Consider the following 17,074-nt stretch of genomic DNA (forward strand, 5'->3'; position numbering starts at 1 on the left):
CCCGGAGTGGAGCGTGGAGCGGATTATTCCCTAACGGGGCCTTAACGTTGGCAATTTTGAGAAGCCAAATATTCAAAGTGGGAAATACTTGATTTTCTCCTTTAGCCACATGCCGCTAATTTACTCTGCTACATTAATTGGGCAAATATAGAGGTTCTTCCCTTGGGAGCGTCTGCCCGTCCCTAGTGACCGAAGATTGAACCCCTCAAAAACGAAAAAAGAAATTAAAAAGAAAAACAAGACCGAAGATGCCACGTCTTTTCTACACGTGGATGCGGCCCATTGGCCAGCGACACGCCACCGCCGTGCTGGCACGACGACGCATGTCCACCGGCGCACCTCCCTCGCAGCCGGCGTGCAGACCCCCCTTCTCTCCGAGCGAACCCGCCCCCTCTTCCTCCCCACACCCAATTCAATTCACTCACATGGTCCTCGCAGGTGGAATACCTTGATGCTATCTCCCCTCCCACAGCCTAGAGTTTCTCCTAATCCAACCAATCACAAGGGTACGAAATCCGGATAGGGGCGCCGCCGCATCCCGGGACGAGATTCCACTCCGGCACCGCCCCCCAGCCTCGCATCGGTAAGCCACCACGAGCACACTACTGCACTCCGACGCAGCCTGCTCGCCTAGGGCATGGATTCGCGCCCCGCGTCTCTTCGATCCACCTCCCAATCTGCGCAAAATTCGAGAGGAAACTTTTGCGGATCGGGCCTCTGATGTTCGCTTTCTGCTCCAGGTGATCCGCTGGTGGCGCGCGTAGGGTTTCCGGCGGAATTCGCGAGGGGATTCGCCGAGGGCGGCGGCCGAGATGATCCGGTTGCAGACGTACGCGGTGTTCAGCCTGCTGGCGACGATAACGTCGGTGTACTATGCGTTCAGCAGCAGGGAGCAGTTCTACCCGGCCATGGTCTACCTCTCCACGTCCAAGATATGCTTCGTGCTGCTCCTCAACACGGGCCTCGTCGCCATGTGCGTCGCCTGGCAGCTCGTGAAGCGCGTCTTCCTGGGGACGCTCCGGGAGGCCGAGGTCGAGCGGCTCAACGAGCAGTCGTGGCGTGAGGTCGTGGAGATCCTCTTCGCGGTCACCATCTTCCGCCAGGATTTCTCCGTCTCTTTCCTCGCCATGGTCGCCGCCCTGCTCCTCGTCAAGGCTCTGCACTGGCTTGCGCAGAAGAGGGTCGAGTACATTGAGACCACACCCTCCGTGCCAATGCTGTCGCACATAAGGATCGTGTCCTTCATGCTATTCCTTCTTGTCGTCGACTGCCTCTTCCTGGCGAACTCGCTGGGCTCACTGATACAGAAGCGGGAGGCATCTGTGGCCATCTTCTTTTCTTTTGAGTAAGTTTTCGTAAATCATCCTTTACTTGCTTGCAATATAGTAGCATCCTTATTATGCCACACGACCTTTCAAATAGTATCTGTCTGACCAAATTGAAAAAAAAAGCATCAACTGTTTGATCTCAAATATGGAGGGCATGCTTTGGTTATATACCTAAGGGTGGAAGTTTGTGAAAAATGCGAACTGTTCCTGGAAAGCCCCTCTTTCATGATATGACAGATTAATGTACAGTTCTGCTAAAGCACATCTAGATGTGCCATAAGTATTACACATCTAAGTCATATGTCATTGATCTTACATTGAGATTCGTGTGAATATTTTTTTTCTCTTTTTTCTTTTTCTCTTTATGCTTGATTCACTCACTTAGATGTGCAATAACTAGAGCACATCTAGATGTGCCCTAGACACACCCATTAATGTAACGTGTGTGAATGTGAAGTGGATATTTTTCAATAAACATGCAGCACATCACATATAAACATCAGAATTTCTTGTTATATATATGCTTGAAGACGCACTAGTAGGATGACATGTTACTTGTTACTCATTCTTAAGTAATGTTTGCCATCGATTTTATCTAGCAACTTCTGCATCAGGGCTAACGCTATTGTACTCAACAGTTAATCATTTCATTTGGCGCATCTACTAGACCATGAATAGTTTTTCTTGTATGTTATGATTGTCATTTGTCAAAATCCAAGTCCAGGAACTTGTTGAATTATTCTTCTAAGTTTAAGCAATACATTTAAGTGAAAGCAGTGCAAATCATTTGATCAGTTGTCTAAACTGCGGTGAATCTCACCAGTTATGGAATTTTTTTGTTGATTATTGCTTTTTAAAGCACGGGACATGCCTTTCAGGCAAGGTAACTACCATATTGAGTTATACCCCGAGAAAGCTCCTAGATTGAGCTGATGATTAGTCTTGCGTTATTTACTTCAGGTTATAATTCTATTATTCTTGATCTCTGCAGATGATTACTGATGTATTATTTCTAGATATTGAGATTCATAGTAGCTCACACATGTGCGACTCATGTTTTAGGTATATGATACTGGCAACATCGACAGTGTCGACATTCGTGAAGTATGTATTCTATGTCAGCGACATGCTAGCGGAAGGTCAATGGGAGAATAAAGCAGTGTATACATTTTATTTGGAGCTTATCAGTGACCTTGTGCACTTGTCTTTATATATGCTATTCTTCATAGCGATCTTCCTGTAAGTTCTTTTATAAAATGTTCTTTTCCCCTTAGGATATTGTAGTTTGAACTTCTAAGGCTGATCTGTTATTTTGATATCAGGAACTATGGTGTCCCATTGCACTTGATTCGTGAGCTGTATGAGACCTTCCGCAACTTCAGAATTCGCATTTCAGATTATATACGCTACAGAAAGGTGACTTCCAACATGAATGAACGCTTTCCAGATGCCACACCAGATGAGCTTGATGCGTGAGTACATTTAGTTTCATTGGTACTGTTTTGGTTGATTGACTGATTCAACAATTGAACTTGTTTATGATTTAGATTCTTTATATATTCAGGGGTGATGTCACATGTATTATTTGCCGTGAAGAGATGACCACAGCAAAGAAGCTGCTTTGTGGGCACTTGTTCCATGTACATTGTTTGAGGTCATGGCTACAGCGCCAACATACTTGCCCAACATGTAGAGCTCCAATTATCCCCCCAGATAATGGACGTGCAGCATCAGCACAGCAGCATGGAGCTCAACCTGGAGTTCAGCCTGGTGAGATTCTCTTCATTGGTCTGAGTTTTTGAATCGTACTTTACCATCTAGCCATTTTTATCAGTCAGTAGTACATTATGCAACCAGTTTTGCATGTCAATCCTAATTCAATGTAAGGAAAATCGGTGCAGGCACCGGTACTCCAAGTTCAGGAGGAGCACCAACTGAGAACGTGAACATGCGTCAAGCAAAACTTGAGGCTGCTGCTTCAGCTGCTTCTTTATATGGGAGATCATTTGCTTATCCTCCAGTGAACACTTTGAATAGGTATGTTTTTCTGGAATAGGTTACACTTTAAACGCTCTTTATGATTATGCTAGCGATCCATTAAGTTATGATAATAAATGATGGCTCTTTTTTCCCCATAGATTACATTTGCAACTTCCATAGTTCTTAGATCTCTCAGTTGCAAGCTATGACACTTTTGACTTGGAATATATCTGCAAACTTTGCCAGTTTAGTTAATAATTTTTTAATTTGCCTGTGCCATGTTGATGGTGGTTTAATATAGTGGATAACAATTGGTAGAACTTGTTCTTTTTTTCCGTGATAAGTATACGCACTTTGGAGCAATTTTCTTTTTGCCACTAATCCTTTGCATTTGGTTGTGCCATTTTTATGTTTCTGCACTGTGGTCGTCTCATTGAAGTGGTTGACCCAAAGAGTGCACAACAGCAAAAAATGAGATGAATGCATGGCGTGGGAAAACACTAACATTGCCTTCTAAGTGGGAACACATTATAACTTAATTGTTATTGCATTAGATTAAAGTTAACATGCTTTTATTCAGTTCTGGCCTTCTGGGTTTTGACCTTTTGTACAGCAAGTTAGTACTGCATGTGATCAACTTTCTTCATACTTAGCTACCTGAGATTGGGTTAGTCACTGTCTATGTCAGTTTCACTATTGCACTGATGGACTATTGAAACAACGGTATTTACTTTGTCAAATACTCCGTATGTACTAAGTCCACGACACTTATTTTGGGACGGAGGGAGTACTTTTTCATGCCGATGAATTGAAGTGCCCTTTATCAATCATCAGGAACTCAGGACCTCTGCACGCTACACCAAGTACTTCACAACCAGGAGAAGCAAGTACTTCCACCAGCCATCCATTAGAACCTCAGCCTTCTTATTCACGTGGTCCAGTTAGTTCAACAACTGGTAGCGGGGACCCTGGAAATTCACTACAGAAGGCATATGAAAAGGCTATAAGGAGCCAGATAGAGGTAAGACCTTTCTTCCTAATGCAATCTGCTTAACCATGGTATTTGTAGATTACTGGCGATTGTGTATGAAAAGGCTGTAATAACCAGATAGATAACTTTCTGAATAACACATATACTATTTTTTTTAATGAGGGATGACATCTACGATTAACTAATGAATCTAGACCATGCAACTAGCATCCAACTACTCATGCGAGAGTTTGCATGATTTCACACATAAGTGAATTTATTGCACTCTATATGCCCCTGACATTGTTTTTTTTTTGTGTGTGTGTGGAGAAAACCTCCTTGTATTGAGGTTCAAATGTTCCTCAAATATATTTAACACTCAAATGAAGGTGAAAAAAGTTAGTTTTGTGACGGTACACTATATCGAGTATTGTACCCCTCAAAATTTCCAGAAAAAACTCCACATTAGCTAAGAAAGACATAAAGGAGATTTTTTTACTTTTCTTTTGTTATTTTTCCATTTTCTTTTAGAACCTCAATACAAACTGAATTGAATTTGAAATTTTACATGTTACTCCCTACGTAAACAAATATAAGAGCGTTTGGATCACTACTTTAGCAATCAAAACACTCTTATATATTTCTTTAGAGAGGGGGTATATTACATTAATACACAACCTTGACATTTGTTTGGTGACTTCTAATATGATTTAATATTGAAGCCAAAGTGGTTTGCACGATTGCATCTAATTGATGATGTGCACCGGATATAATCCCGATCTTATGTTTATTGCTCACTTACACATTTATATAGGTCACTAGCAGTTGTAACTTGTAACTGTGCGTACAATGTTGTGAGAGTTGACAGCCATGCCAATAAGTTCGTTTCTCCTGCTATTTTAGTTACTCCCTCCGTTCACTTTTGTAAGTCGTTTCAGACAACTCAAAATAGGCTGTTTTGCATATTGTCTGAAATGTCTTCAAGGTCTTATAAAAGTGAACAGAGGGAGTACTCAGTTTCATTACTATCTTGACAAACACTTGATTCTTAAAGAACAGTATGCAGCATTCAAGTATATATGTCATAACATTCTGGATGGGAAACTAGAATGATCGTAGACAGTAAACATAGTTCATCAGCTTCCAAGGATAGTCTTTTTCATGGCTGCCATTGCTCAAGATATAAATGTTTGTCTGGTAACTAGCAGCGACCAATGAGATGAAGTAACTGATGATTTGGCATGATTGCCGGGAATAAGATGATGCCGTGTGATAGTTATTTTCTCGTTAAGGCCGTCTATTGTCACGTAATGCATATGCCACTTGTTCCAGGTGTTGCAAATCCAATTGCAAATGATGCAGCAAGGGGCCACCGCATCGCCAACTAGCAATGAGAACGCTGAGCAAGCCGGAAAATAAGTTAAGTAGTTGAATAGTCGAAGATGGGGTCTGGATAAACATATGTTACACATGGAGGTTGTGCAATACTTAGCATAAACAAACGACATAGATGGAGATTGTGCAATATATGAGGCGGAACTCTGACGTGATGCTTGTTGATGTTGGTAGGCTCGGTTATGAACATCAGATGATCGTTTGTTTTGTCTGGTAATTTGCTTGGTTTATACTCCCCCGCCCCAAAATATCAGTCGGAATGATATTTTGGCAAAAATGTCCTTGCAAAAACGTCATTGACTCTTTTTGTATTCAACCTGCACTCCACTACTCCTAGCCACGCAGCTGCACTCTCACTCTCTGCACTCCCTCCACCCTGCTGACACGCTTCCTTCCACCTTACCTCGGCTTGTGGCGCTCCCCTTCACAAAAAAAGTTCTGTTTTTCTGGCTCCTAGTCGGCGGTGAGTCACCGGATCCAGTGTCGGCGAGTCTGGATCCAGTGGCTGTTATTCCGGACGCGTAGGATCCGGTGGCCGTGAGGCTAGACACAAGGAGGCTGCACCTGGAGGTGGCTGTGATGGTGGCCCTCGGTGCTGCAGCTTCTTCCTCGCCGTGTAGGGACAACGGCGAGAGGCTGTGCTACTGCCTTGGCTACAACCTCCTAGGTGAGCTCCTCCTAGTATCTGTGGTGCCTCTGGTGGATCTGGTGCTATACTTTGTTCAGTGGCGCGATCTACTTACCGTGTTGCTCGTAGGTTTAGAAATGACTCATTGTTGCTCCTGTTGATCTAATTCATGTGTTTGGACTAGCTAATGTGCTATTGGGAACCGGTTATAGTCTGTGCAATTGTGGTCGTACTCCTAATTTGGGATCTCCCTCAAATTTCTAGGGTTCTGGCTATTGCTTAGGTTCATATACTATATCCAGCACTAAAATCCATCTACATATATCTATTTGAGTGATAGTTATTTTTGGACAAGGGAATACATCTATGTTTTGGATGAAGCGAGAAGATACTTCAATGTGCCATTATAGAATAGAATTGTGTCTTTGCCTTTTTTATATGTTGCTCAAAATAAAACATGAGCCTCCTTATCTGCGAAAGTTGTTGTGGCTGCGACGACAACTTATACCTTTGGTACCAGGACCCGTGCCTTCCCTCCGTGAGGGACTATCTCCTTAGTCTCTGTCTATGTCTCGTCCCTGGCATCAATGGTTCGTTGGCTCCAATGGTGATAGGTTGCATACAACCACCCCCACCATTAGATCGTAAGGTAGGGTGTATGAGCAATTTTGTCATTATTTACCGTAACATAATTTTCACTAGGATGAACGCATGGCTGGTAATTTAGGCAATAACACAACTTCGATTCAGGCATGGGTCATGTAGGTCCACAATAGAGCGGTTCATTGTGATAAAAAAAACATGTGATCCTTATGGTCCAGTGTTAGCCCTGGACATGGAGAGGATGTCCAGTCAACAACAACAATGATGTAAAGGTTGTGAACATGCTTCTAATGGGAAGAGCACCTTGCTTATGGCCACGTTTAGGGAGGGGAATTGTTACAAGATAGCATCCACACCTTCGTGAAAGTGCAAGTAGCATTGTTCCTTCCCGTAGTGGGTCATAACTAGAGGTTCAAACTATTTCACAACAATTTCAGGATATCAGTAGACAACTTTTAGATATTTTAAGCAAGTCTGATACGCGATTGGAGAGCTCAGAGGAGCAATGATCAAGGCACCAACTAGGCAAACTCCTTTCAAGATTCTCACGAGCCATAGATGATATGCATATTTCAAGGTGAGCAGTCATTACATGACATGCTTGTATTGTTTTGAGCGAGGCATAAATGTTTTTTCATGCCATCACATGATTGTATTGACGCAATAGATGATACTCATGTGACTGCTAGAGTGTCGAGGTCACATGCTGCAGTATACATGGGTGGAAAGCACTACACAAGCCAAAATGTGCTCGCAGGTGTCGATTTCGATCTGAAGTTCACATATGTGTTAACCGGATAGGAAGGATCAACCTACAATGCTAACATTCTTGCTGGCAACATGTCCTGACCTGATGGGATAAGTATCTCTGATGGTAAGTTTTACCTAGGTGATGCTGATGCATGTTGGTTTTGTGTTCTTCCACCCTTCAGGAAAAATCAAATACCATCTGAGCGAGTTCTCTTCTCGAAACTATTCTAGTACTGCCGTCGAATTGTTCAACCTCAGATACTCGAACCTTAAGAGTTACAATTAAGAGGGCACATGATGTTTTGAATAATAGATTTAAGATCCTGGATCAGAAGACATTTCACCCTTTCTCCATCCAAGTTAGACTTGTTATTGCATGTTGCATTCACTATATCTGGATCTTAGAATGGGGTTATGATGAGTTTGTGCCGGAGGAGAAAAATATGACGATCGATGATGTTGATGACTCCGATCATGGCGTGGAGGCCCATGACAATGAGCTCGGAAGAGCAAAAATTTAAGTGGACTGAGATAACGTGGGCCAACAAAGGTAACATAAGGATCTGAAGAAGAAGAAGAAGAAGAAAAAGCAGTGCCAGAAGAAGAAGCAACAACGGTAGAACAAGACAAGGTCGAAGAATTTCTACCTGGTTCGTCATTGATGAACTTTCCCTATTGGGCCTTATGAATATTAATTTGTATCGCCTTTGTTAGCAATTAAGACAAACTGTCATTTTTTTAGTATTCAGGACTAAAACAATGTTAATTTGATACTATCCCTGAACTGTAATGTACGACAAGGTCAACACTGGTGAGAAGGAGTGGCCCTGATATTAGGCCATACATGCCATGTTTGCACCTTCACAACCGTAATCCCCAACTGTTGTCAGCCAAACGACATAGATCAAATGACCCGATGATGCAATGCAAGCAACAAAATCATACACATAAGACTAGCCACAATGGGTAGTAACATAGACTAGTAACATGCACATGTTACTAGTCTATGTTACTACCTCTATAGTGAGGAGTAACATATGTGCGGTAACATACAACATTTCATTTATTAGGCTATAGACTCATTTTGCCTTGATATGTGTGATATTACTCATACTACTAGTAAGTAGCCATGTTACCAATTTCCTCCATTTCTTCATTTATTGCTTGCCACATCATCTATTTATCTAGATATGTATGAGTAACATACACTAGTAACATACATATATCCCTAGATTATGTTACTACCTTCATAGTGGGTAGTAAGGCCCCTCCCAATGCTCCACCTTGGACAGGTGCTAAGGTTGCCAACTAAGCAAAAAGTCTGACGTGGCATGCTAGTTAAGAGGAGAAAGAATAGTATGGTGACCCCAGAAGGAAACAGTGCTAAGCACGTGTACCTAGGTGGAAGAACAATTTTGAGTCTATAACTAATTAAATGCATGAAGCTTAGCACCTTTGCATTGGGGACTTGAGTTGCTAAGGCATTTAATATACTTAGCACCTCATCTAAGCACCTTTGCATTGGAGGAGGTCTAACATAGGTGTGGTGTCATGCAAAGCTCCATTTATTGAGATCTCCCATTTATTAGGTTATAGACTCATACTGCATTGGGACATGTGATGTTACAGTAACTAGCTAAATTACTAGAACTACCTCTCTCTTCGTTAACTCATTGCCACATAAACAAATTTGTTGAGTTGGACTTGAAGTTACTCCCATTGTGATTAGTATTACTCTCACTGTGGGTAGTCTAACATGGTTTATAGTTTGTATTTACTCAGCCAGGCTGAACTGAGCCACAAATGCAAGTAGCCCAAAAAATTATGAAAGAGCCCTAAGCTCCCAACCATAAAGACTAATTGATTGCAGTTTAAGGAGTTAACATTTGTAAGCTTTAAGCTTTTAAAGTAGTACTTCCTTCATTTCAAAATAGATGATCCAAGTTTACACTAACTTTAGTAATCTATTTTGAAACGGAGGGAGTAGTCTTGATGACATTAATTTTCTCTTCTTATCCATATGCATCTGCATGCAATTTTAAACCTTTGCTATTTTTGCTTGCGAGGGAACAACATATACAGAAGTATATGTTGAGGTTTGTTCCGGTTGCACAAAGGTTGTTACGATCTCGAACATAATTAACACGAATTAATACAGCCAGGTCGGCCAGCTTACGCCGATGAGAGAGAAATGCTCGCCCCAGATTAAACATGTGCCTTTCCACCAAGAAGCCGACAGACGAAGAAGGCCGGCCAATCTATCTCGACGGCCATGGCGGTCTTGTAGTCACGGAGGCCACGGAGGTGGTCCGTCACCTCCTCCATGGCGCCACTTTCGAGATGTAAAATGTACATGCACCGGCACCGGTCAGTGATCAACACCGTGCCGCTCCTGTCCCCGGTGCACATGCACCGTGGCCTGTCGACGATCTGATTCTGCTCGGGTGTCATCTCGACCACCCTATCGCGGCTCCAGTCTCCGCCGCAGCCCTCGTTGCTCCCTTTGCCGCCGTCCCGCCGCGTCCAGATCTCCACCTGGGGGTCTTGGCTCGACAGGCAAAGCGACGACAGAGTCGCCGCCTTGTTTGGCGCGACGCTCAGATGCGGCGACTCGTACAGGGGGAGGTCGCCTGCCGGCGGCGGGGTCTGTAGCTCCTGCAAGGAGGCGTGGCGAGTGGCGGCGTTCACGTCGAGGACGTGGAACTTCACCAGGTCCCAGAGGACCCAGTGCGCCGTCCCGTGGCTCACGACGGCGCTGCGCCGCTTGAACGGCCCGAAGATGCCGCGCTCTACCGGGTCGAAGCACTCGCTGGGCGCGCTCCAGCTCGGCTCACCGGAGGAGAACGTGCGGAGAACGTAGTGCCGCCGGTCGTCGCTGACGCCGACGACCAGCACCTTGAAGGAAGCCGGGTCCGGGGATTGCCGCTGGCCTTCGTCGGGGCAACAGTCCGCGCCGGTGAGGACGGCGTGGGCGCTCGTGCCAAAGTAGTCGAAGAACCAGTCGCAGCGCAGCGGGGGGAGCACGTGGCACGCGCCCGAGAGCAGGTTGCACACGGCGAGGCGGTCGACGCCGAGCTCTGGCTCCGCTTCCGTCTCCGTCTCGGCGCCGGCGCCGAAGCGCACGAGGAGCACGCCGCGGTGCGAGGCGAGCGGCACGACGCGGTCGTCGAGGAGTCCGGTGGCGCCCGGGACGAAGGAGCCGAGCAGGGGACGGCCGGGGCCGAGCACCGACCCCGGCGCGCGGACGAAGCTGGAGCCCGGCGGCCCTGCCCCGCCGCGGCACCGCTCCCGGCCGAGGAAGCCGACGAGGGAGGAGCAGTGGCACGCGCCCTCCGGCCAGCGGCGTCGCAGGAAGGACGGCTCGGTGACGAGGTCGCGCCAGCGCTTGCGCGCGGCCGCGCAGCGGAAGAGGTCGTCGACGCCGGGCACGCGCGCGAGGATCTCCAGCACGACGTGCTCCGGCAGCCTCACCAGCGAGGGCGCTTCCGGATCCCTCATCTCGATCTCTCCCCGCGACAGGATGGCCACAGCCCCATTATTGTTGTACTACTAGTACTACAAAGTTTGCGTACATGCGCCGCGCCCGGACATTCCGCCGAGGGAAAAGGCGAAGTATTTTATTAGAGGGTGGGGCTAGATCTCGTGAGACTTAACAAAAATAACATAGTAAAAAAGAAAAAGAATATTTGAAAAAAAAAATTAACGGATGTCCACGCAAGATCGCACAAATATAACATCGATGAGACTCCGTTAAGTCTCAGTTAACTGAGGTTTAGAAATCTCGTCTATTAGAACACCTACAACCGGACTTTCCAAATTGATCACTGACCCAATCGAACTCCTCAAAGCTTTTCTATATGTTTCGGCTGTCCAGCACTCCTCACATTTAAGTCATACATGAGGCAATATATCCCGAAAAAATGAGGCAACATGAGAAGTGCTCGGATGTGTCCGATCAATTGCCACATAGAATTTGGCCCATTGCGGACTATAATCACATGCATATGATCAGACAATATAAAAAATATATTAAAAGACATAGCTGCGTGCATGAATAAATAGGGACACAAAATAGACACATACTCATGTCGGTGAATGCTTGAGGGGCTAACTTTACGAGTCCGGCTAGACGGTAGACAGAGGGGCGGCCATGTTCCCGCAAAGATGCTGTTGCCACTTGCCAGCCACGGCGCATCATTGCTTACGCCAGCGCGCCAAGATGGTGCATATTTTACGATTTTAAAGCTTAAGCTCGAACATCTTAGAGCTTCCGAACAGAACAGAGTAGGTACTCTCGGAAGAGGCAGCGGAATTCATGCTGGGACTTGCGGAGTAAGATCTCGGAAAGAATGGTGGCAGAGCCGAAACCAGAAATGAAGTCGACACATGAACGTGGCTAGCAATGGAGCGCTGTGGCATCAGAGAGTCCGTCGGTGTGACAGGGCCGTAACACCATTGTTTGCTCACTTGGAATGTATACAACCTTGTAGGGTAGTGATATGGCTGTCGATCTGAAGGATAAAATATCTCACGCCACTCCCACTTGCTCGGTCTGCTTTGTCCAATAGGGTAAAAGAGAGTACGGCTGCACGTTCTAGAAAAAGGAATATCACAGAAGCACCTACCCGAGTTAGCGCCGGAGCAGCTGCGCAGTGCACTGGACTTGGAGCGCGTCCTCGCCCGGCTCGTACCAGTCCGGCCTTTCGATGGTTCTAGCAGCCGAGAGAAATGAACAGCTTTCGGCGCCACAGTAGCACGAGCCAACTGCAATGAGACGACCAATTTCGTCCGTCCGCGTTCGTTTGGGTCGACGCAGACAAAAGTAGCGGCCCAATGCGTCGACCCAAACTTAAATCGTGTCCGTCTGGCGTTCGCGCCGATCCATTTCTAGCCCAAAATTGCGCCTGAAATACGTCGGCACGGACGCGAAGCAAACGAGCCGCGCGTCTCCTTGCCGTCCGCCGCGTCCCCACCTGGCGGCCACCCAACCGTCACCGGTCGTCTTATTTATGACGACAACCGACAACGGGCCCAACCGTCAGCAAGTGGAAGCGTCTTTTTTTAACCACGCGTGCGGCAGGGTCGGCCTCATCCACTTCTCCCGTCCACATCTGCCCCTACCACTCCCTTTGCTTCCTCGCCAGCGACCGCAAACCTTAACGATGGGCCTATTCGGCAGCAGCAACGGCAAGGGCAAGGGCACCCCCGACGCCTCGTCCTCCCGTGCTCCCCTTCCCCCTCCTCCTCCTCCGGCGGCGGCGCGTTTCCACCCTGGTCGCCGGCGCCTGCACATCCCGGTGCACCAAACGCGGTGGCACTAGGAGTACAGGCAGCCATTGTCGTACCCCGATGTCACGCTGCCGCACCGTTGGCATCTGGATCCGCAGCGGATCCCGGTGCCGGCGGTTCCTCGTACCCAGCGGACGCACGACGACGAGGTGCGCAGGTGCCGCGCGCAGCTCATGCCGGAGCAGTGTCGGCTGCCAGAGTACGCCGCCAACTCCCTCAACTGGGAGCGCGTGGTTCGCCCTCGAACACGAGGAGCAACGGCGCTCGGGTGTTAACGCCATCCCGCCGCCGTTCCCACCGCCGCCCCCGCAGGTAGAGCCGGAGGACATGGAGGCGGAGGCGGAGTACCAAGCCGCCCTCGAGGAAGCCCTGCAGCGTGCGCTGGAGGCTAGGCACCTCGAGGAGGACGCTCACTGGGATGGGTTGGAGCAAGCCCTTGCCCTGTCGGCAGCGGGGGACTCTGTCCACACCCCGCTCTTCGTGCCGCCACCACCACCGTCGCCGCCCGTCCAGCCCAAGCCGGAGCCGGAGCTGACGCGTAAGCGCTCCCCGCCTCCACCCACTTGGCCGGAGGAGGCCTACTCGTGGATGGGTCAGTACCGCGAGTGGGTGAGCGCGCCTCTCACCCACTTCGCCGCGATGTCGGAGGAGGAGGTGGCCCACCTCGAGCGATGAAAGGAGCACTGACTCCGCCAGGAGCAGGACGACGGCGAGGAGCAGATGTGCTACGATGCCATGCTCCAACGCGACGCGGAGGTGCTCCGGCTCGAGGAGGAGGAGGAGCGCGCGCGGCTTGCCGTAATGCCACCGCCCCAGCAGACGTCGGAGGAGGCTGCCCTGGCAGCGTACCAGGCGGCGTTTGGGTGGGCTGGCCCTGCTCCGGTCTTCATCGACCTCATCAACGACGGCGGCGTCGACGACAAGGGCAAGAGTAAGGCCGACGACGTCTAGGGCAGTGTGCCGGGTGCTACCTCTTGAGCACTGCGTTGGATTTTCCCGAAGAGGAAGGGATGATGCAGCAAAGTAGCGTAAGTATTTCCCTCAGTTTTTGAGAACCAATGTATCAATCCAGTAGGAGGCTACGCTCGAGTCCCTCGTACCTACACAAAAACAATAGCTCAACGCAACCAACGCGCTTAGGGGTTGTCAATCCCTTCACGGTCACTTACGAAAGTTAGATCTAATAGAGATGATAAAGAATATTTTTTGGTATTTTTGGTATAGAGATGCAAAGTAAATAAAGTAAAAGCAAAGTAAAAGCAAAGCAATAATAAAGTGATGGAGATTGATATGATGAGAAAGAGACCCGGGGGCCATAGGTTTCACTAGTGGCTTCTCTCAAGAGCATAAGTATTCTATGGTGGGTGAACAAATTACTGTTGAGCAATTGACAGAATTTAGCATAGTTATGAGAATATCTAGGTATGATTATGTATATAGACATCAAGTCTGAGACAAGTAGACCGAAATGATTCTGCATCTACTACTATTACTCCACTCATCAACCGCTATCCAGCATGCATCTAGAGTATTAAGTTAAAAACAGAGTAACGCCTTAAGCAAGATGACATGATGTAGATGGATAGTTTCATGCAATATGATAAAAACCCCATCTTGTTATCCTCGATGGCAACGATACAATACGTGCCTTGCTGCCCCTTCTGTCACTGGAAAAGGACACCGCAAGATCGAACCCAAAGCTAAGCACTTCTCCCATGGCAAGAACAACCAATCTAGTAGGGCAAACCAAACTGATAATTCGAAGAGACTTGCAAAGATAACCAATCATACATAAAAGAATTCAAAGAAGATTCAAATATTATTCATAGATAGACTTGATCATAAACCCACAATTCATCGGTCTCAACAAACACACCGCATAAAGAAGATTACATCGAATAGATCTCCACAAAAGAGGGGGAGAACATTGTATTGAGATCCAAAAAGAGAGAAGAAGCCATCTAGCTACTAGCTATGGACCCGTAGGTCTGAAGTAAACTACTCACACTTCATCGGAGGGGCTTGGATGATGATGTAGAAGCCCTCCATGATCGATGCCCCCTCCGGCGGAGCTCCGGAACAGGCCCCAAGATGGGATCTCGTGGATACAGAAAGTTGCGACGGTGGAATTAGGTTTTTGGCTCCGTCCCTGATCGTTTGGGGGTACGTGGATATATATAGGAGGAAGAAGTACGTCGGTGGAGCTTCAAGGGGCCCACGAGGCAGGGGGCGCGCCCCTACCCTCGTGACCACCTCGTGGCTTTCTTGACGGAGGGTCCAAGTCTCATGGATCTTATCTAATGAGATGTAACGCCCCGAGACCGATGTGTCAGGTGTCGTTCAGTTATTTGTTGGTGTTGCCTTGTCATTGCTTGCGTGTCATGCATTGCATATCATGTCATCATGTGCATTTCATTTGCATATGTGTTCGTCTCATGCATCCGAGCGTTTTCCCCGTTGTCCGTTTTGCAATCCGGCGTTCCGTTCTCCTCCGGTGGCCATTTCTACCTTTCTTTCTTGTGTGGGGGTTAAACATTTCCAGATTGGACCGAGTCTTGCCAAGCGGCCTTGGTTTACCACCGATAGACCGCCTGTCAAGTTTCGTATCATTTGGACTTCGTGTGATACTCCAATGGTTAACCGAGGGACCGAAAAGGCCTCGTGCGTGTTGCAGCCCAACCCCCCTCCAATTTGGCCCAAAACCCACCTAACTCTGCTCCATCATCTCGGTCGTTCGATCACGATCGCGTGGCCGAAAACCGCATCTCATTTGGACTCTCCTAGCTCCCTCTACCTATAAAAGAGCACCCCTCCCCAAAATTTCGGATCAATTCGCGGATGAAACCCTAGATCCAACTCCCTCCGCGCCGCCGGACGTTTCTTCCTGCGCCGGACATGTCCACCGCCGCCGCCACCTCACTTCGACGAATCGGAGCTCGCCACATCACCCTGCTGCCGCCGCTATCCAATCCGGAGCCGCCGCCTCGCCCTCTCTCTCTCCTCCCGCGCGGCCGGGCCCGAGGAGCCCGTGGCCGGCCCGCCCGAGCCGCCCCCGGGCCAGATCCGCACCACCGCCGCCTGAGTCTTCCTCCGCCGCCGCCTCCTCGCTTCTGCCGCACCGGAGCCTCGCCGCCGACGAGCACCTCGACCCCAGGCCGGAGTTCCCCGCCGCCACCTCGTTCCTCGCCGGATCTCGCATCCCTAGCACCGTCGTCTCGTCATGGCCAGATCCGGCCCCGGGGAGCCGAGCCCCGCCGTATCCGGTGCTCCTTTGCCTCCCTGCCTCGCCGGAGGTCTTCCAACTGCCTCGCCGGAGCTCCTTCACGCCGCCGCCGCCGGACGGGATCGGGAGAGCCCCGATCCGCTTCGCCGTTGACTCCGCCCGAGCCTGCTGCCTCGTTTGGGCGGCCCAGCGCAGCGTCGCGTCAGGCCCAGCCAGCGCCCCCGCCTCGGCCTGCCTCCTCCTCCAACCTGGGCCGAAGCCCATGGTGAGCCCCCCCCCAGCGCCTCTTGTTTTTTTTACTGTTGGGTCTGCTCCAGTTAGTTTCGGCCCGCATCGTTTTTTTTCCAGTTCTGGCGATTTGTCTAATATTCCAGAGATTGCCAGTTTTGCAGAATAGTCCCCCGGGTTAATGCATTTAATAACTCACTAACCGTGCATCGGATTAAAATGATTTATATATGAAACTTGCTCAGAATTTTGTGTAGATTAATAATATCCGACTTTCATCTATGTTTGAAATGTTAAAAATGTTGTTTGCATTAATTTGCTCCTATGCCATGTTAAAATGATTTAATTCATAACTAAATAACCGTAACTCGGAATTTATTAAACTTTATATGTAAATGGGGTAGAAAAATGCCTAGTTTAACATGATGGCCTTACTTTGCATGTTTAACAACTCTAAAATATTGTTTAGGGCAGAACAGTACCAAACCTTAAACTATGCATATGAGGATTTTCCGGAATTGTTGTTCATTGTTTCCGGCCTCATTTAAACTTGCCTAGATAGGTAGTTTTGTTGTGCTTCACCTCTTGCCATGTTAGTCAACATTTAATATTGTTGGGGTACATAAACGAGAGAGAACTAAATAATTGATGTGGTGTTTTGTCAATATGCATCCCGATGC

General features: G+C 48.0%; 2 protein-coding genes across 2 annotated transcripts; one reads left to right on the plus strand and one right to left on the minus strand.

The window, feature by feature from the left end:
* Window positions 1-287: 287 nt before the first annotated feature.
* On the plus strand, window positions 288-5,890 carry LOC123150421 (ERAD-associated E3 ubiquitin-protein ligase HRD1). Its single transcript, XM_044570275.1, has 8 exons — window positions 288-583; window positions 741-1,345; window positions 2,391-2,567; window positions 2,651-2,800; window positions 2,893-3,098; window positions 3,230-3,365; window positions 4,143-4,329; window positions 5,611-5,890. The coding sequence occupies exons 2-8, from the start codon at window positions 813-815 to the stop codon at window positions 5,695-5,697; spliced, it is 1,476 nt and encodes a 491-aa protein (XP_044426210.1). The 5' UTR covers window positions 288-583; window positions 741-812; the 3' UTR covers window positions 5,698-5,890.
* Window positions 5,891-9,638: 3,748 nt separating this feature from the next.
* On the minus strand, window positions 9,639-11,449 carry LOC123150422 (uncharacterized). The gene has a single exon (XM_044570276.1). The coding sequence runs from the start codon at window positions 11,150-11,152 to the stop codon at window positions 9,860-9,862; it is 1,293 nt and encodes a 430-aa protein (XP_044426211.1). The 5' UTR covers window positions 11,153-11,449; the 3' UTR covers window positions 9,639-9,859.
* Window positions 11,450-17,074: the final 5,625 nt, after the last annotated feature.

Source organism: Triticum aestivum, chromosome 7A, assembly GCF_018294505.1.
Source record: "Triticum aestivum cultivar Chinese Spring chromosome 7A, IWGSC CS RefSeq v2.1, whole genome shotgun sequence".
Classification (NCBI taxonomy): domain Eukaryota; kingdom Viridiplantae; phylum Streptophyta; class Magnoliopsida; order Poales; family Poaceae; genus Triticum; species Triticum aestivum.

What these genes read in the sequence shown, in the direction of transcription:
- LOC123150422 (XM_044570276.1), bottom strand. Translation starts at nt 11,152, where the DNA reads ATGAGGGATCCGGAAGCGCCCTCGCTGGTGAGGCTGCCGGAGCACGTC.
- LOC123150421 (XM_044570275.1), top strand. Translation starts at nt 813, where the DNA reads ATGATCCGGTTGCAGACGTACGCGGTGTTCAGCCTGCTGGCGACGATA. An exon ending in ACACCAGATGAGCTTGATGC is followed by an intron (nt 2,801 to 2,892) that starts GTGAGTACATTT and finishes TTATATATTCAG; the next exon opens with GGGTGATGTCACATGTATTA. An exon ending in CTATAAGGAGCCAGATAGAG is followed by an intron (nt 4,330 to 5,610) that starts GTAAGACCTTTC and finishes CACTTGTTCCAG; the next exon opens with GTGTTGCAAATCCAATTGCA.